General features: G+C 32.4%; 5 protein-coding genes across 9 annotated transcripts; 1 reads left to right on the plus strand and 4 right to left on the minus strand.

The window, feature by feature from the left end:
- Positions 1 to 83: 83 nt before the first annotated feature.
- LOC101245215 (probable 2-oxoglutarate-dependent dioxygenase At3g50210) lies at positions 84 to 2816 on the minus strand. The gene is made up of 12 exons (XM_010317684.4): positions 2686 to 2816; positions 2388 to 2503; positions 2080 to 2198; positions 1933 to 1996; positions 1469 to 1536; positions 1324 to 1382; positions 1062 to 1227; positions 954 to 973; positions 819 to 865; positions 677 to 757; positions 513 to 602; positions 84 to 420 (listed from the first exon to the last, which is right to left on the minus strand). The coding sequence occupies exons 1-12, from the start codon at positions 2717 to 2719 to the stop codon at positions 292 to 294; spliced, it is 993 nt and encodes a 330-aa protein (XP_010315986.1). The 5' UTR covers positions 2720 to 2816; the 3' UTR covers positions 84 to 291.
- Positions 2817 to 7661: 4845 nt separating this feature from the next.
- Positions 7662 to 11439, minus strand: LOC101244917 (probable 2-oxoglutarate-dependent dioxygenase At3g50210). 4 transcript variants are annotated; one of them, XM_069294076.1, is made up of 13 exons: positions 11212 to 11420; positions 11033 to 11077; positions 10833 to 10948; positions 10371 to 10489; positions 10226 to 10289; positions 9367 to 9434; positions 9129 to 9187; positions 8861 to 9026; positions 8721 to 8740; positions 8597 to 8643; positions 8324 to 8404; positions 8150 to 8239; positions 7662 to 8049 (listed from the first exon to the last, which is right to left on the minus strand). In XM_069294076.1, the coding sequence occupies exons 4-13, from the start codon at positions 10460 to 10462 to the stop codon at positions 7921 to 7923; spliced, it is 816 nt and encodes a 271-aa protein (XP_069150177.1). In that variant the 5' UTR covers positions 10463 to 10489; positions 10833 to 10948; positions 11033 to 11077; positions 11212 to 11420; the 3' UTR covers positions 7662 to 7920. The 4 variants fall into 4 exon arrangements, with proteins under 4 accessions (XP_069150177.1, XP_025885496.1, XP_010315984.1 ...); XM_026029711.2 differs by having other exon boundaries at positions 9129 to 9190; XM_010317682.4 differs by lacking the exon at positions 11033 to 11077 and having other exon boundaries at positions 11212 to 11439.
- A 120-nt stretch (positions 11440 to 11559) lies between these two features.
- Positions 11560 to 12886, minus strand: LOC101244631 (protein IRX15-LIKE-like). Its single transcript, XM_004231821.5, has one exon. It carries the CDS (start codon positions 12682 to 12684, stop codon positions 11758 to 11760), a length of 927 nt encoding a protein of 308 aa, XP_004231869.1. The 5' UTR covers positions 12685 to 12886; the 3' UTR covers positions 11560 to 11757.
- A 3179-nt stretch (positions 12887 to 16065) lies between these two features.
- On the plus strand, positions 16066 to 19805 carry LOC101244333 (probable inactive receptor kinase At5g67200). The gene is made up of 2 exons (XM_004231820.5): positions 16066 to 17818; positions 18819 to 19805. The coding sequence occupies exons 1-2, from the start codon at positions 16387 to 16389 to the stop codon at positions 19385 to 19387; spliced, it is 2001 nt and encodes a 666-aa protein (XP_004231868.1). The 5' UTR covers positions 16066 to 16386; the 3' UTR covers positions 19388 to 19805.
- A 640-nt stretch (positions 19806 to 20445) lies between these two features.
- LOC101244048 (SUMO-conjugating enzyme SCE1) lies at positions 20446 to 24313 on the minus strand. 2 transcript variants are annotated; one of them, NM_001348419.1, is made up of 5 exons: positions 24150 to 24313; positions 23948 to 24031; positions 21851 to 22003; positions 21649 to 21762; positions 20446 to 20774 (listed from the first exon to the last, which is right to left on the minus strand). In NM_001348419.1, the coding sequence occupies exons 1-5, from the start codon at positions 24216 to 24218 to the stop codon at positions 20712 to 20714; spliced, it is 483 nt and encodes a 160-aa protein (NP_001335348.1). In that variant the 5' UTR covers positions 24219 to 24313; the 3' UTR covers positions 20446 to 20711. The 2 variants fall into 2 exon arrangements, with proteins under 2 accessions (NP_001335348.1, XP_069149203.1); XM_069293102.1 differs by having other exon boundaries at positions 20490 to 20774; positions 21851 to 23623; positions 24150 to 24265.
- Between the last annotated feature and the right edge of the window lie 1846 nt (positions 24314 to 26159).

Below are 26159 nucleotides of genomic sequence, written 5' to 3' on the forward strand. Positions count from 1 at the left end.
GTTATGCAATAGAATGCACTTGGACTGATTATTCGGGAGGTTATGTTATAGTGTTTCGGTTGTATGATCAAAGACCTCCTTAGTTTGTTTTCCATTGAATGCGGTACTGGGTGCTTTTAGTGTCAAGAGCACCATGTAGACAACTTTATTCTCTGCTAGTTTGAAAAGTTGAAAGCGAGAACAGACTGAAGAGTGCCTGTCTTAAGTTTTGTATAGTGCGACATTGTATTTGGCACTCGGTTTATTTTTATGGTAAAGAAAAGAGGAGACACATTCAGACTTGCTCAGTGTCTACATCACAAAATTGTTGAGGACTTTGCTGACCAAATGCTTCCCATAAACAGCTCCTTCAAAACTCTTGGTGCCACCCGTCTTCTGTGAACACACATCCAATGGCTCTACTGCAGCATCGAAGTTGGGCTATAAGAGAAATAAGCAGAAACTAACATTAAATAAACCATACCCTCATTCTTTTACTTTAGTTGTCACAAAAGAAAAAGGAAGTGTTTAACCTCATAAAAGTAGGCTACACACACACGATATCTGGGAGTGTTATTGATGACACGGTGCAACGTTGATTCATAAATTCCATTTGATAAGATCTATCAATAGCCAGCAGACAAGAACAACTTAAGTAGAGGTGTGTAAAAATGATGCAAAAAAGTAAATTTCGTACCTTCAACATATCTCCTATATTGCAGACAAATGTTCCAGGAACTGGTGGTGCTGATATCCACTCACCAGATTTGTTTTTCACCTTTAAACAACTCAAATTGATTAGTAACGTATTTCATGTAAATAAGTACAACAAATTGTACCTGAAGTGCAACTATGTCATCATCTTGGTTGAGTAATGTCAATAGTCCTGAAATACAAGAAAACAAAAGTTTTGATGATTGCCAATTATCAATGCAGGAGAATATGAAATCCTTGTAAAGATATCAAGTGTTTACCATAGTCTGTATGCTCTCCACTGAGTCAAGGTGAAGATCACAGAAAGCAAAAGATCGATATTAGAAAAGATATAATACCAATAACATGACCATCCAATATTAACTTACCATCCAACAACATCATTAGCCTTATCATGTTCATCTAAGATGGATGAAGCAGGGTAACCAATTGTTCGCAAGACCCAAAATGGATCACCAGCTATTTTCCCTTCCATTTCATCTGCTGATCCACCCAACGCTAGACCAATTCCCCTCATTATCTTACGCGATACATCTGGAAAAAAAAAAGTCAGTCCCAATGTAGAAATATTTTGTAAGTTTAGACACACCAAGTATATCGAATGATCATGTAATTTAAAGAGAAAGGCACCTGTGCAAAGATCAATATAAAGCTCCATCAACTTTTTGAACTTTGAAGGGTTACTTGGCCTGCATATGGAAAAAAAAATAATAATGTTACTGAGGCCAAATAACAGAAAAAACACCAAACAAGTAGTAGTTACTTGTTAACCTACCATATGTTGGATCCTTGCATAACTTCTCCAAGATCTCCATACATCCCATGTTTTACTTCTCTATAGAACTGCAATCCCAAATGAGATTGGGATGAAATGCATCAAACATGATTTACAAATAGAAACAAACTACTCGATCACCTCTATCCCAATTTATCTGACACTCTTTTCTTTTTATCTGTCACAAAAAGAATGTCACTCTTTTATATTTAGACAAAGACAAAAATGTCTAAAACTTACATAACACCACAAGTTTTATAAAAGTCTTCCTTTTCTTTTTTTTTAAATCAAAAACTCATGTGTAGTCAAAGATTAGGACAGAGAGAGTACTAATTATTAAACAAAGCATTCCTATAATGTAGAAATTAAAAGAGAAGTTCACATGAGAAATGTTGTCCATAGCTGAAGAATGGTCTTCAAGTTAAACAGCAAAAACAATTTTTTTCAGTTTATATCAAACGTACATCAATAGCTTCTTGCATATCAGGTATGCCTTTAGTTATATTTTCTCGAAATCTTTGATATCCTCTGCAGGCAAAGATACATAAGCAATTTGTATTAATGTAGTTAATTAAGATAATATGATAGTAACAATCTATATATTAATAAACCTGTATCCAGTTGCTGCAGAAAGTTTGATCTTGATTTTCTCTTCATAGGGTTGATAAAAATATTCGCGCGAAACACTTCTGATCTCCTCCATAAGGGAAATAGGGATGCCATGCCCTTTCTTCAAGATTGCCAAACAGAGAACAAGAACAGGGTCATATGTACAAACACATTATATGTAACTGCAAACTATACGTGCATTGAAAATACTGAGTTCAGATGAATCTGCCTCCTCCCTTGTCTATTTTACCAACTAGTATACTATGTCAATCGATGTAAAATAATGTTAGTGTAGAGAAGAAACAATTACCACATAAAAGAATCCAGCATGTCTACAAGCATGATCTAATTGTCTAACAACTTGAGCTACACCTTCATCTTGGGCCACATTTGGATGATCCCACTTCTCCAAAAGAGCACTTATATCTGTTTCATATAAAAAATACTACTAAAATTAATTGAATGTTCTTAAAGCAAAGTTTTAATAACCATAAAACTAATAGGCCACACAGTCACAGAGGATGAAATGCTTTTGTAGTTAAAAACACTAAAAGCAAAATCATGAGAAGTTGAAAAGAGGGCTTCAAATTTGGTTTGAAAATTCAAACCTATTAGAGGGATAGACTTGAAATCCATAACCATGATGCTTCTGATTTCTGAGTATATTATTATGTTTCATTCAACATTACTACATAATACTACACCATATATATATATATATAGACAATAATATCCCCTTTTGTACATGCATTTAAAAATAATTTTGTAGTTATTTTAAGATATTTTTGATTTACTACGTATAAGTCTTTGTAAAATAAATTTGCTATCGTTAGATAAATGTGACATTATGCCGTAAATACGAGTTAAAATCAATGACACCGCAGCATGTTCCTCATAATTATTATTCCTTCTGTTTTACAAAGAATGAACTAGTTTGACTTGACACGAAATTTAAGAATACAAAAAAGACTTTAAAGTTGGGTCAAATATACAAAATAATCCATTGATCTCGTGGCCTTAAACATGCCATGTTGAAAGTTGTTAAAAAAAAAAAAGTCATTCATTTTTAAATATACTAAAAAGAAAGGAGGTCACTGAATTTTAAAGCTTACTGTCTATTTGAGCTGTCTTATTTGGTGTTTCTAAGTTTTTTTTTAAAACAGTATTTGTATAACATAAAATAGTACTTTAACACACTTATTTTTAATCAAAATTATACAAATAAATCTAAGTTATGAATTCTAATTTAAACTTTTAAGTCAAGCTCATCTAGATATACTCTTAACGATTGACTTAAATTTAGCTTATTTTGAACAAAAAAGGCCTAAAATAACTTTGAAGTATTGAAAATTGTACAAAATTACCCTCCATCCACCTATTGGCTCCAAAATGCCCTTCTCATCTACCTATTGGCTCCAAAATACCCTTGTCATCCACCTTTAGGTTCAAAATTGACCACTTATTTAATTTTTTAAAAATTAAACTCTTTAAATATTTTTTAAAATACTTGGTGTTCAACTATTGGTTATAATTTAATTTAGTAATATAATTTATAAACCAACCCACTACTCACGCAAAACTAATTAAACCGCACCCAATTAAAAATCCATTTATAAAATCAAAGTCGCCATAAACACTACTAAGACAGGATGTAATTATAGATTTCTGAAAATGAAATCCAAATTTATTTGAATCCGAACCGAAACCCCAATTAAATTTAGGTTGAGCCACTTATTTAGGAGGACACTTTCAATAAGATTCTCTTTCAAGATTGAATTAGAAATTTATGATTAAAGGTAAAGAAGTAATACATCCCCAATTAATTCATGCACTTTTTTTAAAATATAATTTTATAATATTTATGATTTGTTTTAAAACCTTTAATATATTATTTTGAAATTTTTTTACCTATGAAGTAACATCACATAATTGAGACGTAACAACAATTAAGATGAACATAGTCAGATTTTAAGTTTATCGATAATTTTTATTTAGAAACTTGAATGTATGATAATTTACTTCTATAGATGTTTTCAACTCAAATTTTTAAAAAACACTCAATTGACAATAGTTTTTCTGTTGTTACATTAATAATGTGACGGATTATTAATTTGGAGGGGTTTAATTAATAATGGGTGGGTAGTGGATTGATTTATAAATTATACTAATAAGTTAAATTATAACAAATAGTTTAGCACCACGTATTTAAAAAAATATTTAAATAGCTTAAATTTAAAACCGTTAAATAAATGGTCAATTTTGAACCAAAAGGTGGATGACAAGGGTATTTTGGAGCCAATAGGTGGATGGGACGGGTATCTTGGAGCCAATAAGTGGATGGAGGGTAATTTCATACCATTTTCAATTCTTTGACAATATTTTAGGCCCTTTTCCGTTTTTTGAATGTTTTAATCGAAAATGTCTTTTAATCATTAGCTAGTTTGGTGGTTATGTGAGAGCCAGGCAGCTCCATGTGGAAATCAGTTAGTGACAGGGTGTGTTTTGGGTACAAACTACAAAGGAAGTATTTATTCAAACAAATAATTGACCAAATTAAATTGAGAAAATTGAAAAATTAGTAAGTATTTTTCTTTCAATACTACAGAAAAACGGGGAATTTATAACAGGAATCTTTTTTTTTCTTAAATATAGTTTCTAATTGAAACAGGAGCAGATCATGGCACCGTCATATATCATATGATACTTCTATTTTTTTTGGTTTCGAACTCTTCATTTGAAAAAAAAAAGATTGCTTCTCTGGGAAAGCTTAAAACAGTTTTCTGTCACAATTCACAAACACTCAACCATGACTCACTTCAACGAGGTCTATGCTGACAGAGTTTTGAATACAAAAATCCTAAATATATTACGAGTCCTAGTTATACATTAATATGCTAGACGATCCTAAGAATCCTTATCTGATAAATATAGGAGTCTCAATATATGCATCTCCGATATATATTATTTGATTTATGTTAATTTAATATAATTCTTATGAAAAATTAATTAAAATATATTTTTATCTTTTGGACTTTACTGTTTCTATTTAGGGAAAATTATATATAATAGCAAACTAATAACCTAAATTAAATGGAATAGCTAGGATTTGATTTAATTGTGCTCCATAACAAACATTAGCTAAAATTTGCCAGCATCTCTCTCCCAAAAATCTCGCTCGCCACTCTCCATTCTCGCTCGCCTCTCTCGCTTTATACACAGAAGTGTATAATTCTGTTTCTGTATTGTATAAAGCGAGAGAAAATTGTATATACACATGCAAAAATATATATCTTCGTGTTATATACTTAATTATATAATTTACAAACATTTTACTTCAAATATTGCAGAGAAAAAGGCCAACGAATTATATAATTGTGAATTATACAATTGCAGTGAAATACAATTTTCTCTAGCTTTATACAACAAAAGTGTATATATTGTGTTTCTGTTTTTGTATAAAGCGAGAAAAACATATATCTTCTTGCTATACACTTATAATTATGCAATATACATACATTTTAATTCGATTCAACTGTATGCAAAACAAATTATACAATTGCAGTGAAATAGGCTAGCGAATGATACAATTTAGCCAGCGAATTATACAATTGTATATGTATAGCAAATTATACAGTTTTATGTTTGCTATGGAGCGCAATAATGCAAAGTTTGTTATAACATACAAATATGAATTTTTTGTTTGCTATATGTGAAAGTTGTCCTTCTATTGATGCTGTTATATAATATAATAATAAAGTGGAAGTATTTATAATGATAGTCCCTTCTTATTTATTTGTCCAGTCTTTTAATTGATATACCTATCAAAAAAATAATAATTAATATAATTAATTTATATCTATTATCAAGTTACTTATTAGAGAGGTTCTTCTTTTTGTCAAAAACTTAAACTCTCTAAATAAATTGATAGAAAAAAATGAATATATCTTTTTTATTTATTTGTTAAAAATAACAACTAAAATTGGATTATAATATTTCTTCCTCCGTTCCATTTTATATTTTATTTTTTACTTTGCATTTGCATTAAAATATGATGTAATTTACTCTTCTATTCTTATTTAATGTTTTTTTAAGTCAACTTTATAATAAATGATGAATACATTTTCAAAATCAATTAACTACTCTATCAAGGGTATAATAGTAATTTATATATAAATTTTATAAAATGACAAGTACCGTAATCCAACTATTTATAAAAAGAAATAACATAGAGGGAGTGTTTATTTTAACTAACTTAGCACATACGTGGATCAATCATCTTTCATATTTTATGTCACATTGTTATTTTGTACTTATATTGAGTGTTTTTTTTTACTTAACTTAGCACAGACGTGGATAAATCACAATTTTTTTTTATTATATCTCATTTAAATTTTTTGAAAATTAAAAATATCAAAATTTATTTTTTTTGAAATCATAATTAATAAAAATAAAATTATAATTTTACTATGCTAAATAGTATAATTTTAATACGTGTCATTTTTAAAGTAAATAACTAAATAGGACTGAGCAAGTATATGATTATGTAAAGATACATGTGATATTTTCAAAGACTTTGACATTTGTATGATTGTCCTGCAATTAGTCCTCTTGCCTGACCTCCCCATGTGTGCTTTGGTAGGCACTCATTATTTCATACCTTCGAAATTTTAGAAAGAATAATTTTTTTTTAGTATATTTTAAAAAGAACAATTTTTTTTTTGATAATAATTTTTCACGTGACATATTTAAGATTACAAAATTAAAAGGATAATTTTATTTATTTGATATTACTTCAATTTAGAACAACATAATTAATTTTTTTTTAATTTTCTTAAATTTTGTGTCAGATCAAATTATGTCATTCTCTATTGAACGGAGAAAGTATAATAATACTCTCACAAAATTGGCACAACTCACGAGATCATCTCCCTTAATTCGATCCTTTCACCTACAGTATTACTCGATTGGTACACAACTCACAAGACTATATAAACAAATTGGATCGTTTTACATACACTATTACTCAATACTATTGTTAAATAATCAGAAAAATTAATTAGAAATAAAAAAAGTTATAATATTTTTTTTATTTTTAAATAAATCAATTTTTTTTCTATTTTTTATTCAAAAAATATTAAAACTTAAAAGATAAAATAACATATTTATTTTACGACCAAATCCTGACCAAATTTTTCTCCAATACTCAATTGGTACAAATGCCTATCAGTAAAATAATTTTCTTCAATAATTTTTATCCCAAATATACCCCTTATTTTCCTATCCAAAATTTGATCTTTACTGGAAGTGTTAAGCTATTAAAAATATAGATTTAAAATTAATTCTTATATATTTAAATAGTAATTGTATATTTGCATAATACGGAGATTGAGGATTAGCCAGAAGATTTCTAAATAGTGGAGGTTTGATGCACTGTGTGTGCTTTTCCTTGTATATCAATAGCTTTAGTACTAGTGTCGTTATTTCTTACCCTTCAATTTCTGCTAATTCGATTATCGAATTATATCCAAATTCCTAAAAGAGAACTGCTTTGATATGCGTTACTCACTTACTTATGCCGAGAGCCTTTTGATACAACCTCCATCACACTCTACACTCCCAACACTTCATTCATAAGATTACACGGGATATGCTGTTATTTTCAAGGGTTTACAACCTTACTTTTATTCCATTTACATTTTTTCTCTTCTTTTTTTCCTGTGGGGAGATAGATAGGGAAGCTGAGGCCCATACAAGACACAGTATCCATAATGTACACAAGTACCTTCTTATTTTCTTAACAAAACCAGGCAAGAGAGGAGATGGATTCAGACTTGGCTCAATCTCTACATAATAAAATTGGTGGTGACTTTGCTGACCAAATGCTTCCCATAAACAGCTCCTTCAAAATTCTTGGTGCCACCAGTCTTCTGTAAACACACATCCAGTGGCTCTACTGCAGCATCGAAGTTAGGCTATACGAGAAGTTAAACACAAAGCATCAGAAACTAAGATTACTCTGTACCATCGTTCTTTTACTGTAATTATCACAAAAGAAAATGCAAGTGTTTTAACCTCATAAAAGTAGGCCACACAAACACGATATTTGGGAGAGTTGTTGATAACCCGGTGCAATGTTGATTCATAAATTCCGTTTGATAAGATCTACCAATAGAAGCAAACAACAACTTCTTAAGTAGAAATGTTTAATTGATGAAAAAATTTACTCCTATAAAGCAAATTAAATACCTTCAACATATCTCCTATATTGCACACAAATGTGCCGGGGATAGGTGGTGCTGATATCCACTCTCCCGATTTATTTCTCACCTTAAAACAACTCAATATGATTAGGAATGGAACAAAATGAGGTCTATATCTCATCAGCAAACCAGGATGAACTTCAAATCATAATACAACGATGTACGACAGAGGCTTTGCTAAGTAAATCTAGGGAGACAGTAAGCACGCTTCAGTAGCTCGGAAAGGGGGGAAAATTGGAACAAGGACATTATATAATACCTGAAGGGCAATGATACCGTCATCCTGGTTGACTAATGTCAATAGGCCTGTAAGAGAAGAAAACAATCATGATTGGTAATCAATGGGGATAGGGTACTATCCTTGTAGAGATCAGAAGCTTTACCATAGTCTGTATGGGCGCCACTGAGATTTATTTGATTCCAAGAAAAGATATGGACAAAACAGAAAGCAAAAACATCACTCATTGGAAAAGAGATTCAACGATAACAGAAAGACAACGTGACAACCAACACTGGGACTTACCATCCAACATCATTGTGAGCCTTATCATGTCCATTTGAAATGGACGCAGCAGGGTAACCAATTATTCGAAAGACCCAAAATGGATCACCACCAATTTCACCCTCCATTTCATCAGCTGATCCACCCAATGCCAGAGCAATTCCTCTCATTATCTTTCGTGATAGATCTGTCAGCAATATAATATAACAGTTCATCAACATTTTTTCAGCTCCAGCGTTAACTTTTTGTAAGTCGCAAAAATGTAGATGGAATCAACAGAGCAAGGCACCTGTGCAGCGGTCAATATACACCTCCATTAACTGCTTGAAATTTGGAGGATTACTTGGCCTGCTTAAGAAAACAATGTACATAGGCTAAACAAGAAGAAACAAAATCTAAAGTAGCCATTTAGGAATCAGGAGTATAAACCAAGCAATAGCAATAACAAGGGTTTTAAGATGTATAAAGGGAAAAAAAGGAGGGTTTAGTGCAAAGACCATGCATTATAAGCAACTTGTTTAACCTACCATATGTTGGATCCTTGCATAACGTCTCCAAGACCTCCATACATCCCATGAGTCACTTCTCTATAACACTGCAATGAGATTTAGATGAAAATGCATCAAATATGATTTAGTAACACTGCAAACACGTGTGAAAATAGAAACTGACATTGAGAGGAACTTAATAAATTTGTGAATGAATTTAGTATGAAGTTCACAGTTGAGCCAGAAATCCAATTAGTTGAAACAAGACCACCGTCCACCTAAAAGGGAATGAGCCCCATCCCGAGAGATAGAGGGTGAATAAGAATAGCACTATAATCTGTACATTGTTTAAAAATTCTCTTTTTCGAAGGCACACATACTTACATATTTGGACATTCAAATGTTCTGCACATAGAAGATATGTCCACCCCTTGCATCCAAACACTACTTATTTAAATATCTAAAATATCTTATTACACAGTAATTCATTCCATTCCAGTTATATGGATCATCAGAAACTGGAGCACACGCTCCGAAACCTCCAAATTGTGAGCTAATAATTGCGAACAGATATATACTGCATACTATGTGGAAATTTCTAAGTGTCTAATCCAAAACTTCAAATGATAGAGTAAAGGAAACGTGCAAAAGAACGAATAGAGATAATATGCAATTGGACCAGAATACAAAAAAATATAGCTATAACCATGAGCTTATGAGTGAAAATACACTTATCGAAATCTGACTCTGATCCAATGCCAATCAAAATCCAACTCAGAAACTTTAGGCACTGGTGAAGAAACCTAAGAAAGCTTGGATAATACTTTTGAAACAAGCTGGACACTTATTTTATCTATTATAATATATACACACACCATAAGTAATTAATCTTACATACATCAATAGCTTCATGTTTATCAGGTACGCCTTTGGTTACATTCTCTCCAATTCTTTGGTATCCTCTGCATTAAAGATACATAAGAAACCATTAGTTAAGACAATGTATCGAATAGTAATAATTTAAATTAACAACAGGAATAAACCTGTATCCAGTTTCTGCAGAGAGTTTGATCTTGATTTTCTCTTCATACGGTTGATGAAAATATTCGCGTGCTATGCTTTTAATATCTTTCATAAGGGAATCAGGAATACCATGGCCCTTCTGCAAGATTGCAGAACAAACAACAGTAGAGATCAAATGGACACTAATCCTACAACAATCAATTGATTTATATGAAAGATCCAACTTAAACTTAGTAAAAGCTTAGCTTCTTTCTCAGTGACAGCACACTATTTCCCCAAAATTGCAAATTGGATAAAACCAAAAATTAGGCTGCAATCAAGATCGCCAAGGGCACTTAGCACCCGTTTATACACAGGTCCAACAAGGGCCGGATCACACAAGGGTTTAACGCAGTCTTGCACTTCCTTTTTACAAGAGGCTATTTCCAAGGCCACCAATAAAATCCATAAATACAAATATTAGAAGGCTAAAGAAGCATTACCACATAAAAGAATCCAGCTTCTCTACAAGCCTGATCTAATTGCCTAACAACTTGAGCTACACCTTCATCTTGAGTAATATTTGGATGATCCCACTTCTCCAAAAGAGGACTCACATCTGCCTCATATGAAAATGCAACCATGTTAAGAAGGGTTTCAACATCCATGTCCAAAAAAGCAAAGGGCCGAGATAGAGTTTCACCTATAGGTTCGGCTCAGCAAAACTCGTTTAACTCTGGCTCAAACTCTATAATTATGTTTATAAATAATTTATCAAAGAATCCAACAATCCAGAATTTATTTATTCAAAATTCTAACTCCTCCTATGCCAAAAAAAGAGAAGCAAATAACAAATTGAAAAAAGGGCTTGAAAGTTCATACCTATAAGAGGGATAAACTTGAAATCTGTAGCCATGGTGCTTCCAGTTTTCTGTGTTTCTTCTTCTTAGTTCGCTAGAATATGCAGTTTGGAATCTATTAATTCTGCCAGTCACTAGCGTTGCTGTTTCATGTAGCTTTTTTTTTTGGGGGTAAGATTCCTGACAGGCCAAATATACCCAACAATTATTCACAAAAGATGATAAAAATGGTCCTTATGTTTAGGATAACGCTCACACTAGTCTATTATAGTAATATATATACTGATTTTGGTCCCTTAAGTTCTGATTATATTTAATAAAATTACGTGGTTAAACAAGATTATGGGAAGATAAATAATATGATTGGAAATTTTTGACAAAAAACAGTTGCCTTTTTCATTCAAAATGTAGAAGAATACATTTTACAATATACCAAAAGAGAAGTTATTTTTTACACTGCCCCTCCTTCCCTAGCATATAACAAGTCCAAAAATCTGCAACATGTGTTAAATAATAAAATGAAACAGGAAATAAAGCCCGATAGATCATATAACAACATAAAAATGTGCTAAGAAGATGAATTTGCTGTTGTTGAGTTATGGTTGCGACAGAATTGAAAGTTGTTCGCATCCATTCTCTCCAACACAAAATGCCCCAACATGTCCATTGATTTCACCAGATTCTCTTTGCATAAGAACTCATCGCTCGTAATTCTATCCACTTGTTGATGAAAATCATGCACGAAAATATGCGTCTTTGGATTTCCCCCTTTCTTGCTCCGCGCCAATACGCTAGCAGTGAAAATAGCTGACATTCGTCCTGGTGCCTCAGGCCAATACCCTCTTGGACCATCAATCAAAATAACATCCCAATCCACTTCATAAAATTGATTTGGCAAGTCATTTAGCCCCAGTTTGCACTCCGAAAACAGCAAATTCTGCACGGGCTTGCATTCGTTTCGGACTTGTTCCTTCACTCCAGCAATCAACTCCTTCATTTCGCTCAATTTAGTTGTGTACTGCACGTCATAAGCTTCAATTTCCGGATATTTTTCCTCAATGTAAGCTGCATAATATCGATTTTCATCGATGAAAACCGTTCTCCCATTGTGATTCAGGGCTTTCCATAGAAGAGTCTCGTGTGTAAGTCCAAAAACAAGTAAATTGCAAGGCTGAGAACATTTTTGGAGAACATCAGCAATATGTTTGATATCAGTGTAAGACATATGTTCTGTGTTATTCGAATTCGATGCATAATGAACAAGTGCCCTAGCCACAGCCTTTGACAATGGTGGTGTACTTGTACTAGTAATTGTAGATGCAACAGCTATAGAGGTCGTGATTTTCGACTCCCTCGTATATATCAGAGTAAGAAGAAAAGCAAGTGTTAAGATAGAAATAAAAGCCAACGTCCAAAACCGATTCGAACTCCCCTGTTTTTGTATATAAGGATGAAGAAGTATTAACTTTGTGCTACTTCCAATAGTATTCTTCATCTTTGATTTTTTTTAATTTTTGGTTTTGGAAAATTGTGATGAGTTTCTTGTGAGAAAAATGAAGTGAGTTATAAAGTACTAATGATGACATTACAATCCCACCAATATTTGATTTAGTAAAGCTAAGTTTCGTTGGCAATAAGAAGTTGACTTGTTGACCATATGGCTTTGTGATTGGTTAACTCAATTTTTTTGTTGCAACCACCTTGTTTTATTTTCATCTAAAAAATGTTTAGATTATTGAAATTGGAGAGTAGTTGAAGGGAAGGTATTTGGTAGTGACTGAGTAACTAATTTACAAGCAGCAAGTCGCTTTTCCTTGCTCATTCCATCTTTATTTCTCACGTAACCAACCTTTTTTTAATAATAATAATAATAATAAACTATACACTCGAAGCAGGCGAATCAGATGCCATTAAATACATTAAAATACCTTCACATGTATCTTACAAAATTAGACTTAGTTGATACCATAATACTAGCTTCAGAAGTGTATCTAATTTGTTGATTTTTAATTATTCACCATGTTTATTACTCCATGTTACTAATAATACTTGTCGATTATTGACTTTATATACTGGAAAGATAATTTTACGATATTACTCTTTAAATATAATATCTTGAAAAATGCACATGTGAAGAGCTAGTATTATCTGAATCCTCTTTGTCAAAAAAAAAAACTCGAAATTACTTTTTATATAATAAATGTTAAAACCTTTTGAACTTTTTTAAGTATTGAATTTTTTTAATGACATTTTTTGCTGTAAAAATTATGCATACGTATAGTTGTCTGCCTTAGGTAAAATAAGTCAACCGTACTTCCTAAACCTACTTGAATTTATCCAAACAAAAAAATTGTAGCCATGTGTAGATTACGATTGGAATGTATTGAATGATTAGGTAGGAAGTGAGATATTATTTGTTTTTAGAGGAGTGAAACTTTGTTTAATAACTTTTAACCTTTTTTCATTATTTATACATTTAATTGGTGGATAAAAATTTGAATCGTATTAAAGAATAAGAAGAAAAAGAGGGATATTTGTTTTTTGAGCACAATTTTTGTGTGGATGAACAATTCTTGATGCAAGGTGCCAACTATAATGCTAGGTCAGTTGGAACTATCAACTAAAATAGAAAACTCCCTAAATTTAGAACATACCATTTGTTAGGACTCACTTAATATATTAAAATTTTGTTGTCAAGTCCCAAGCTTCAATATAAAATTCAATCAAGTCTACATCTTTCACCAATCCTTTTGTCCCATTATGCCACAGTGCAAAAAAAGGTTCAATTTTAATACAATGCAAAACCTATCTAGATCCTCTATTGAATTTGGGCAGTTTGTGAAACAATTCAAAAAAATAAAAAAAAATTGTTAAAAGTGACGTTATGCAGCCTTAAATATTACTAGTACTATACGTTTGCCCACTTTTTTTTTTTTAATGCAATTTAATTTTCTGAAGTTGACCGTGTCATCTATCAAATTCGAACGTTAGTAATAATTTCAATTTAGTATGAAGTAGCCAATTTCAAGAATAGTACTAAGAAAGAAATGTTGGGACTTTAATTTGTTGAAAACCAACTATGATAGTGGGCCTTATGATGTCATTAATAATATATTGGGCCAGCATCATGGAAATTCATTTTCAAGCCTTTGTAGTTATCATCTCAAGATCCTTGACCAACAATGCATCAGTCATTATATTTGATTTTGAATTCAGAAATTTAAGTTATTAAACAAGTGATAAGTGAGTCCACAGTTCTTATTATAACGATCTGTGTAATATTATAAATATGTTGTACTATATATATAGTTCAAATTTAGAGCTTATAATTCATGATCGATGTAATCATACGACACGTTAAGTAGATATTTCGATCAAAATCCTCTCACGTTGGAAGTTGTTGCTTTATACTCTTAAGTGTGTCATAATTTGCTACTCCATTAATAAGATTTAGATTGTAAAAGTTACTTGGCAATTAGAGTAAAAGCATTCACTTTTTAACTTTGTAAATAGGCCCCACGGTAGAGTAGAAAAGACAACTCTAGAGGTAAAGAACCTTTTATCGTGCCCCAATACATTTTAATCGTCTTTATATGAAAAAGACACTACTTTGGGCTAAAAAAAAAGGGATTAAAAGAGAAGAGGAAAACTTTGGTTGAGGCCTTGAAAGTTTGGACTTTAAGAAAAGAAGGGAACATGTTATTTTCCATCTTGCTTGCTCAATTGTCAATACATTACCATCATTAATCACCTATATCAAGGCGATCATTTTTTACGAGATTTTAAAAATGTATTTGATCAAACAAGCAATGATTTAAATATAAATACTTTATTAGTAATATTTTTTTATATATATTTTATGAATATAATGTTTTAATCATTGATATTTAACGGGGAAGGTAATCACTCACCTCATAAGATCACGTTATGATTGGCTTAAAAAGATGTGGTATTAGTCAAAAAGGAACAACACTATACCACCTCCATTAGTTTTCACTCTTCCAACTCATATCTTTATATTCTAATTTGTAATGATACCTTTCTCATTTTAAAAACGTTTCAAAGTATTTGACAAATATTCATTTAAATTATTATTTATAAAATTTGTGCATACTCGTGACTAAAAAATAATTAAACTGCTTAATTTATTTTTTATCGATGAATGTATTAACTTGTCAAACTAGAGGTTCAACGATAAGATTTTAATTTCTAAAATAACCTTTGGATTGGTTCAAACTAATAAACTCCATCAGTGAGCTCAAACGAACTTTAATTTTCAGCTCATTGGAACGGAACACTGGTTATAACAATCACATATATTTTTAAATAAATATTGTGGAGATTATATTTATATAATAAAAAAAGTATATTTAAACCTAAAATATAATGAGGATATGAATAAACTATTTTTAACAGTATTTGTATTTGGTATATATTTGTACCTTTTTCCGTGGGTTAATTTTTGTAACATACTAGAAAACAAATATACCAATTGAAACAATAAACTCTGTTCAGTAAGATAACAATAACTGTTCATCATTAATGCGACCTTTAAATACAGCAGGAAGTGAGACTGTTGAGACAAATAAAAAATATGCACAGATTCACGAGTAAATAAAATGAGTAAATTTAGCAGGAGATTCAGACGAATGACTATGCTCTCTACAATTTCCAATTGTTTTTCTTCTACAAATTTTGTCCACTTTCACGTAACACTGACCCATGTTCTAAGCCAGCTGCTCCCCAATAACTATTTTTTCCAAAAATGGTTCTTAATCTTTCACTGTAATTTCAAAATAATCACTAACTTTATCGACTCGTTTGATATGAAAAATAAAAAATTCTCTAAATAAATTTGGAGTTTTAGAATTTTATTATCGCACATTGAAAATAAATAACTAAACTAATTTTAAAGTAGAGATAATTACGAAAGAACTTCTCTCTGGAGTCGATTGAAAGAAAAAGAGAGCACAATTTATTGTTTGTGTAATCCTTAGAGACTATTTTGACCCTAGAGCCAAAATTAATGGGCCATATTTGTCATTTGGTTTTTCCTTTCACCCTTCACTCTTCTCCATAGTTCCTCACTGTCTCCGAAAATCCAGTCCATTTTTTAGACCAAACAATATGACAACAAAAAGCACTAAAATTGGCCTCTAGTCACTAAACCAACATTTTTTTAGTTGCAAAACTTGCAATGTCCCCATTGATGCTTCTGCTCTGTTTTCTTCTTCAACTAATATACACTTTCTACTCTTGTTCTTCTTCTTCTGCTGCTGCTGCTGCTACCACTACCCCTTCTGCTCCATTCAACTCTTTGCTTCCTTCCGACGCTGTTTCTTTATTGTCATTCAAGTCAAAAGCTGACCTTGACAACAAGCTTCATTACACACTGAACGAGCGTTTTGATTACTGTCAATGGCGAGGAGTCAAATGTGTACAGGGTCGTGTTGTGCGTTTAGTTCTTCAAGGGTTTAGTCTCCGGGGTACTTTTCCGCCGAATAGTTTAACTCATCTTGACCAACTCCGAATACTCAATCTTAGGAATAACTCACTTTCCGGTCCTATTCCTGATCTTTCCGGTCTTCTTAACCTGAAAACTCTGTTTCTTGATCATAATTTTTTCTCTGGAACTTTTCCCCTTTCTGTTCTTTCTATTCACCTTCTTGTTATTCTTGATCTTTCTCGTAACAATCTCACTGGCTCACTCCCTGCTAGGCTTACTGTTCTTGACCGGTTGAACTATCTCCGGCTTGATTCTAACTGGTTTAACGGTTCGATTCCGCCGTTGAACCAGACCCAACTCCAAATTTTCAATGTATCTAATAATAACCTCACTGGTCCAGTACCTGTTACTCCAACTCTGAAGAAATTTAACGTACGGTCTTTCTTACGGAACCCTAATCTTTGTGGCGAGGTTGTTGATAAGCCGTGTCGTTCGGCTCCATTCTTTGATTCACCTTCCTCTGCTGCCTCTCCGCCCACACCGTTATACCAAAACGCACAGTCGCAGGGTATTCTTATTACTCCTCCACCTCAGCACAAACACAAAAAAGTTGGTGTTGTTTTGGGTTTTGTAGTTGGAACATTGATCTTGATTGCAGCTGTTCTCTGTCTTTTTGCTTCTGTGAAAAGGAGAAAAGAAGAAACTGAAATTGAATCAAAAGAAACAAAATGTACCATTGAGACAATCACCAATAGTGCAGCGAACGCAACGGTTTCTGAGCCAGATGATAGTAGCCAAGAGATTAAATTAGAAAAAGAAGTGAAAGTGCTTCAAGCCCCGAAACAACAGATGAAGAGTGGAAATCTGATATTTTGTTCAGGGGAAACAGAGTTGTATTCTTTAGAACAACTAATGAGAGCATCAGCAGAGTTGCTTGGAAGAGGCACAATTGGAACAACGTATAAAGCTCTGATGGCTAGTCAGTTAATCGTTTCAGTAAAGCGATTGGATGCTGGTAAAACTTCGATTACAAGTGCAGAAGCGTTTGAGCAACACATGGAGTCAGTTGGGATGTTGCGGCATCCAAATTTGGTTGCAGTTAGAGCATACTTTCAGGCTAAACAAGAAAGGCTTGTTATCTATGATTATCAGCCTAATGGTAGTCTCTTCAATCTAATTCATGGTAAAGTTTCTAACTTTTTAATATATCATTACTAGTTCTACAAATTATTCATCTGAAATGGATCAATGTTTATTTTTCATTTTTGGTAATTCTGCTAATTGGTCAATGTGAAGTCAATTTGGTGGACCTGTGATGGAGAAAAAAGTGGAAGAGTGAGTTGTCTGTGGCTACTGGCTAATCAATAACTAGCCTTTTTTTTTTCTTTAAAGAAATTAGTTGTAGTGTTTTGGATCTTTCAGTGGTTGCTATGGTTGCAGTAGCAGGGGACTTTTTTAGCTTTTAGTGTGGATGCCTAACATGGGCACCCACTGAGTTCACTACCGACAATTGCAAAGTTTGTGTTAACAGGGCAGCCAAATAGTAATGTGTTTTAGTTTCAGGCTGTCACTGACTGACCGGTATGGGTTGATAGCACTATATTCCTCAAATTTTTTTATCAAATGGTCCTTGGCTCTTGCATCTGTCTTTTTGGTATTTATGAGTGTGTTTGTTTCTTCTTTTAAGTTGAATAGGATGTTAATTTGGTGTTTTCCTTTTATTGTCCAAATGTTCTGTGTTTCTTGAATATTCAACTTACTTGATGTTGTTAGATGGAAGGATTTAGGTAACCGTTTCCTTCAGCAATGTAGTGTCACATGTAATGAAGGAGGTTCAAATGAATTGCATCTATTTATAGAAATTGAATTGCATAATGAAGGAGGGTAAACACTATTTTGCTGTATATATAGAAATTGCTGAATACTCTACATAAGAAAAAACTCAGTGTAGTGCCGAAGTGGTATGAAATTGCTTTATTTTACATGTTTAATGTATGACGTTCTTGCTTCTTTTGAATCCCCTTGTGATTCCACTATCCAGAAATTGAGATTTTATTTTGATAGATTACACTGCTTTAGAAGATTTGATATCTTTATATATTCAGTGTGTTTAAATGGGAAACCTGATGTTCAGTTGTCCTTTTACTTATATATTATGTTCAATTTTCTATTGTTCGTGGCAGGTTCAAGATCAACAAGGGCAAGGCCTCTTCACTGGACATCATGTCTAAAAATAGCAGAAGATGTGGCTCAGGGCATTGCTTACATCCATCAAGCGTCAAAGCTCACTCATGGCAACTTGAAATCCTCCAACGTCCTTCTAGGGTCTGATTTTGAGGCCTGTCTAACAGACTACTCCATCATTGCGCTTGCAGATATTTCTTCTGAGGATGATCCTGATTCAGCACGCTATAAAGCACCAGAAGTGCGCAAATCAGCACGAAGAGCCACACCAGGGTCTGACGTATATGCCTATGGTATTCTGTTATTAGAGCTTTTAACGGGTAAACCTCCATCTCAGCATCCACATCTCTCTCCCCCTGATGTGCCGGATTGGGTTAGAGCTATGAGGGAGGATGATAACGAGGAGGATAGATGGCTTGCAATGCTAGTTGACCTTGCTAGTATATGTAGCTTGACATCACCAGAACAGAGACCAACAATGAGGCAAATCTTGAAAATAATACAAGATATAAAGGATAGTGCAATGGTCGAGAATAACAAAAGGGATGCACATAATGGATACTCATAGCTTGCAGTTACACCATTAACCAGCAAGGGTACATGGTCAATTGTAAGTAAGTGTCACACCTGAAACCAATTTGGATAATGAAATCATTTATCATCGTCGACAACCTATCTGCTTTTGCCCACATAGACCAAGTGACTCATCAGCTGTAATAGTGCTTGTACCTTTAACTTCTCAGGCAGTAAACAACCTAAAACTGAGAAGTTAATGTCTATCTGCTAGAACATGGTCAAGTTAGTCATTGAAGATTATGACACATTTTGGAAATCCGTTTTTTTTTCGTCACACACATATGGTGCCTATATTGTGAGGGAGAATTGTTTACAGCATATTGTAGTAGGTAATTTTGGTTGATTCTTTTTCTAAAAAACTTCAAAATGTACTCGCTTCACCTTAATGGCAGAAGAATGTTGTATATTAATCTTGAATGGTAAAGCTAACCCTAATTCTGCACTTTCCGTTCTCTGCATGATTAGCAGGAGAAGAGTTGTTACCAAGTCCCAAGGAAATAAGAATTGCCACAGTATCCAACAAACAGATACGAGTAATTGAATCAGAAAGACCCACGGATTCAATAATTGTAACTTCTTTTTATCACACGTTCACATCCAGCGAAGGAGCAAACAAAAGAAACAATGCTCCTTCACATAAAATATTTCTTCTATTTTAAATGACAATGATTGAAGAGAAACAGAACTGTTTTTTCTTGGACTAAGAAAGAGATGTATGAATCAATCAGGAAATTACACAAAAAGTTAAAATGACCAAACATTTATCATAGTGGGAGTGAAATAGAGGAAATATATTAATAATAGTGGTACTTGGTGAAAAATAAATTTACCCAACTACATATCACATCAAACAATTTAATGTGTCCTTGGTGCAGGCAAACACAATTCCCAGAGGAACCAAAACATACCAAAGACTTGCCAGTGAAAAATGTTCTCTTTTGGTAATTGTTAATTTGAAAGTGTCAGGTGAACAATAACAAAAAAGAAGAAAACAGAAAGAACAGAGCTAATTTTGGATCCAAAGCACACAGTATATTCCCTGGAGCAAGATTTTTGGATGTTTTGAATAGAAATTCCACTTTTGCAAAAGAAAATAAGTTTCAACACATTTCCACCATTTAGATAACAATTTGCAGCTGTGCTTGTTCTTCTACAGATATAGTCTATCAGAGATAAAATCCTGTAGTAATTAATATTTACTTCTCCACTTAAACAAATACCAATAAGAGTCACTAGCTGGCAGATTCATTGTCCTCTATTGACAGCAAACATAGACGTACATTATAGAGCCACCACAACATTAGACAAACATTCTTTTAAACAAGAGGTGGATACTGCTTAGACTGCAGGCGCACCCTCTTTCGGTACTCCAGAACATCCTGCAAGAGTGTCAAACAGGGAGAATAAAACTCCTATTCAGAACTTATACATCTTTCAGCAGTTTCAAGCATGACAAAGAAAAGACGCAATATGGACCTCTAAACTACTATTAACATTATCACCATAATGTCTGTCCCACTAATGAGATAACTACGAATCTTTCTGCCATTTCCTAAATGTATTATTAGAATCTGAAATAATTCGAGAAAGAGAAATCGGAAGGTTTTGGAGCTCCCAAATGATGACGAAGCAATCACTAATGCCTTTAAACTACAGCAAAAGCCACCAGTATCTTTCTAATCTCCATGTGCAGGAGCATTATTGTGACATAAAGCTAAAGCACAGACTAATAGTACAAGAGATATGACAATTAGCACTTCCTTCGTCCCATCTCACGTGGTTATTAAGGTGAAAGTCAAAATCTTCCTATCCTAGTAAAAGGGGGCCAAAGTAAAAGTTACAATTCAAATAAAAGGGATACATAAGCAACCTATAAAATTTGACCCGAATGCTTTCATCCCATTTTATGCAACATGAAAGTTAATTCACATACAGAATCTGAATATTGTAATATATCAGAAAAGGTAAAAATAATACATTAAACAGCTGGATTGGCAGAAAAAGTATTTCATCAAAACCTAATTTTGACTAGTTAAATGCATTTAACTCCTTGCGATTTGAGATAATTGTATAATAGAATGGTGCCCAAATTTTGAGACATTCCAAGATAGAAGATTGTTTTATTAATTGAGACAGCAAGAGTAAAGGAAAGTATGTTTGATGGTACATCTTAACATATTATCATGAAAAAAAAGTCTCTCGTGAATTGAGTATGTAAAAATGGAGAATTAACATTTTTTTAATCAAAATTACCTGAATAAACATATGATACCCTTCAGTTTGGGCAGGATCAGCAGGGTTTGGCTGATCTAACAAGTCCTGGATACCAACCAGTATCTGTTTCACGGTGATGGCTGGTCTCCAACCCTTCACAAGAAAAAGAAAATAATAGCCATCATACATTGAGCACAGTCGGTAAGCAGACGAATACAAAGAAAGCGTATATCCAACATACACTGTCTTCATTGAGGATCGACAAGCAAACTGTTCCAGATGGATAGACATTGGGATGGAAAAAGCCTGGTGGGAATTTACACTTTGGCGGTTTACTCGGATAATCTTCACTGAAGTGAATTGTAAGTGGATAACAACCACCTTCCCAATCAGTCTGCAAGCATTTAATTTTCGTTAGGAGAAACAATAAGAGAAAGACGAAGACGAGTTCCCCCCTATCAGACAAGCACAGTACTTTCATTAAATAGGATAATGCTACAAGATTAGCAAGCATTATATGCTCTGATATGAGAGAGGCAGGGAAGAAACCAGAAGCATAAGAGAAGCACACTCCGCAGCTTGCATGGTACATAAATCAATTGATCCAGCTTAACATACATGTACTCTGCATGCTTACACTTGAAGTTCAATACTAATGCATCTACTCAGTGGCGTACACGGAATTTTTTGCAAGTGGTGTCACCTTTTAATATATTTATATATATATACACACACACAATTTACGTTACTATAATATATATTTCAATAAGTAAAAACAAATAACTTTTTCTCGATAAATTTTTGTTTTGAAAGTAAGCTCATTAAAAATCAAAGTGCTAATTATTTTTTATATAAAATATCAAAAGAAAAAAATAAAAAGCAAAAGAAGAAAAAGAAAAAACAAAGAATATATATATATATATATATATATATATATATATATATTTAAACAATTTAAAGCTCCTAAAATGTATTATAAGATAAAAGCAAAGCTGCCAAGTTTCGAACTCGCGTCCTTCAGGCAACAATCGTTACATTCGACCAACTAAGCTGTGCGCCCTTATTTGTCAAAAGATAACACTATATAGTATATATATATATATCTGTTTTATTTCTTTTAATTGTTTATATTATATATATCAAATTTTTTCGATGAACCGGTGTCCCGTGACACACCTTTAGACTTCCTAGATCCGCCCCTGCATCTACTAGGCATACACTATGTACTCCTATATGCAGAAAACCTTTTTACCACGTAAGAGTAAATAACAGAAAGCATACAACTTCTAATATGATGCCAATAACTCATAAAACTTAAGGCTTGCTACTGAACTGTGTTACTTCATATGACTATACGAGATTCGTAGTGTTAAAATTTGAATTATCCAACTTTCTCTTGGGGGAAAGGAGCCGTCCAGGTTACTTCCCTTACCCCTGGATATATGAGGAAAGAAAAAGAAATCCCATAAAAGCTTTTCCATCTTCTATTTCTTTTTCTTCCCTCTCTTGAGGTTCTGAACATTTCTGAAGGAAGTAGTGGTGATTTTTAGAAACGTACCCACTCATGTTCAAAAGGTGATTCACAAGAACAGGTTGAATTTTCTATTTAGATATGCCTTCCGTTGTATAAACCATTAAAGGAATATACAATTGTTACCACATGCTGATTAAGTCATAGATATGAAGTTTGTTACCATTCTCGAAAAAAGAACTCAGAAATATGAAGTTGATGCCAAGAGTTTCAAATAGGGGGTGCAAAATCATATGGCAAATCCTGGAAAGGGAACACCAACAACTCAAAGCACCTCGTCAACATCCCTCAAGGTCTTTTCAACAATTTTGAAAAGGAAGCAACACCAACAAGAAATATATGTAATGCAAAGCCAAAAGCAAATGTTTGTTTGCGAAAATCACATAGCAATTAAAACATCTCTATAAAGATAAGAAGATGGTCTGGATTCTGTGGCTATCAATGGATTGTGGTGTATTTTCTTTCTCCATGCTGCGAAAGACTCTGCATAATCATCAGCAGTACAAAATGCAAGTAGTTATTCAACGTAGTCTCTATAAATTGTAGCATTTACAGGTATAAAATAAGCATAATGCTAAACAACAGGAACAGAACAATTTAATTTCAAGTCCATACACCAAGGTGTACTTCAATCAAAACAACGCATCAACATATACTACAAGTCAACCAAATTGGTTAACCCCTAAAATCGGTGTTCACTGAAGAAGGCTTCCCATGGTTTGCCCTCATCCTCACAATCAATTAAGCAGCAATCTTTCCGAATTCATAACAAAGAAAACTGGACAAAGGCGAAGATTGAAAACACACCTCAGCTTTACCAGGGATGGTGCAGTGCCAAATCATCAAGTTCACTGACCCATCTGGAAGTGTCTCCGGCTTAGCAACAAAACCCTATACCCAAAATTCATCACAACAAATAAAACACACACAAAAAAAAAAAAAAAACAAATTTACAAAATCAGAAACTGTAAAATTAAAGAAAATCAAGAAAGGGGTCATGAAATCAAACATGGGGATGATTCTTTCTCCAAGCTTTGCGTTCCTCAGCAAGACGACCACGAGCAATCCCTCCCGACATTGTTGTTGTTTAAGGTTAATCACTAAAAAATATCTCTCAGAAGAGTTGTGTTTCTTCTTGGCTGCCTCCCTTTTAAAAAGGACAAAATAAAAGAGGGGAGAGTTTTGATTCTTGAAGCTGTAAAGTAGTTGTGAGTGGCAGATTGAACGATGGAGATTAAATGAGGAAATGGTGACACAATTACCTCATAGGATTAAAAAGATATAATCAAACTGTTGTTTTTTTTATTATTATTTTTTAAAATTTTGTTAGGTCGGGTCTCTTTTTATTAAATGGGTTTCGATAAAAGTCAAATGGATTCCGATTTTATTTGGAAAAAAGAGATTTCAATAAAATATTCTATTTCTAGCGTCAAAACCACGCCACTATGTACGATCACGTGGAAAACGTCAATGGTCCTGCTTTCGTTAGTCGCCATTGCTTATGGGCCTATCGGTCACTGTCACTTTTTTTCTTTTTTTTTTAAATTCATCGCGTTTGATAGGCTGTATTAAAAGAAATAATTTATGTATTAGATGTGATATAATTTAATATTGTATTTGATAAGAATGTGAACCTATATATAACTAATTCATGGATTAGTTAATACATCCTACTTGATATTATGTGATGTAAAACTAATACCTTCCATTTGGATAAGCACATAAAGACAAAAATATCCCTCAATTTTTTTTAATTTTATGTTTTATATTTGTATTAGTAAAATTATTTAAATAAATTAGTTTACAAATTATTTAGAGAGACTTATTTGTAACTAAATATATCTAATTCAAATCAATATAAATTTAAAATGTGAGTTATTTAACATTTACTAATTAAAAGACAAAGATATCACTAATTATTCGTATTTTGAACAATTTAAAAAAATTACATACATATTAAAATTATAACTTGCAATTTTTTTTACGATTGGTTGTACATGGTTTATTCAATTTTTCAATTGTTGACCGTCTTTTATAATTTTAAAAGTAGTTGGTTTATCTTTTTTTAAATTTAAAATTGATATTTTATTAGTGATCAATTTATTAAGATGAAAATTATTTATCCTTAAATAATTCAAGTAGAAAATTGAAAACATGACAACAAAATTATTCTTCTCATAGCTAGTTAGAATGTCATAAAAGAAATATTTTCCGATAACTATCTACCTTGACTAAATTACATAATAATATAAGGGTATGATTGGAAAAGAGATTTTTTTAAAAATTGATTTCAAATACAAGTTGGGATTGAAAACAATTAACCAAACACTAGATAAAAATAAACCATGCATTACTAATCCCTGCATTACTAATTCATGCGTTATTTATTTTTGTATCAAACGACCCTAAGAGATAAAATGCTTCTTAAAAGTATATAAATTTGTACCTCAGGAGAATCGAAACCTCCGACCAACCCTTGTTGGTTATCGTTGCCACTTTTTTACCCTAATTTTTATTTTTTTACTCTATAGAAATTAATAAAGTAAATATTTTTTTTCAATGCGTAAATTTATATTATGAGAAAAAGATTTGTTATATTAATTTTATCATTCAACTCTGATATACAATTAATTACAAAAATATTTTATATATGTTTTTATTGTTGTTAGGGTGATTTACATGTACCTCCATTGTTACCAAAATGGATCTCATATTTCATTATAATTTAATTAAAATAAAAAATAATTTTATATATATGAATATATTAAAGGGAAATACATGATCTTTCTCTCTCACATTTTTCAAACTTTTTTATTATCATTATTTGAGTTTCTTATTTGATACTATTTTTTATTTCATTATTTAGTATAAACATGTAAGAAACCAAAAAGAAAATAGGGGTGGGCATAAAAACCGGAAAACTGAAACACCGAACCGAATCAAAATATTTTTTGTATTTTTGGTATTTCGGTTCAGTTTTCGGTACATGTTACTTTGGAATTCGGTATTTCGGTTTAAA

The sequence above is a fragment of the Solanum lycopersicum genome, chromosome 2, assembly GCF_036512215.1.
Source record: "Solanum lycopersicum chromosome 2, SLM_r2.1".
Taxonomy (NCBI): domain Eukaryota; kingdom Viridiplantae; phylum Streptophyta; class Magnoliopsida; order Solanales; family Solanaceae; genus Solanum; species Solanum lycopersicum.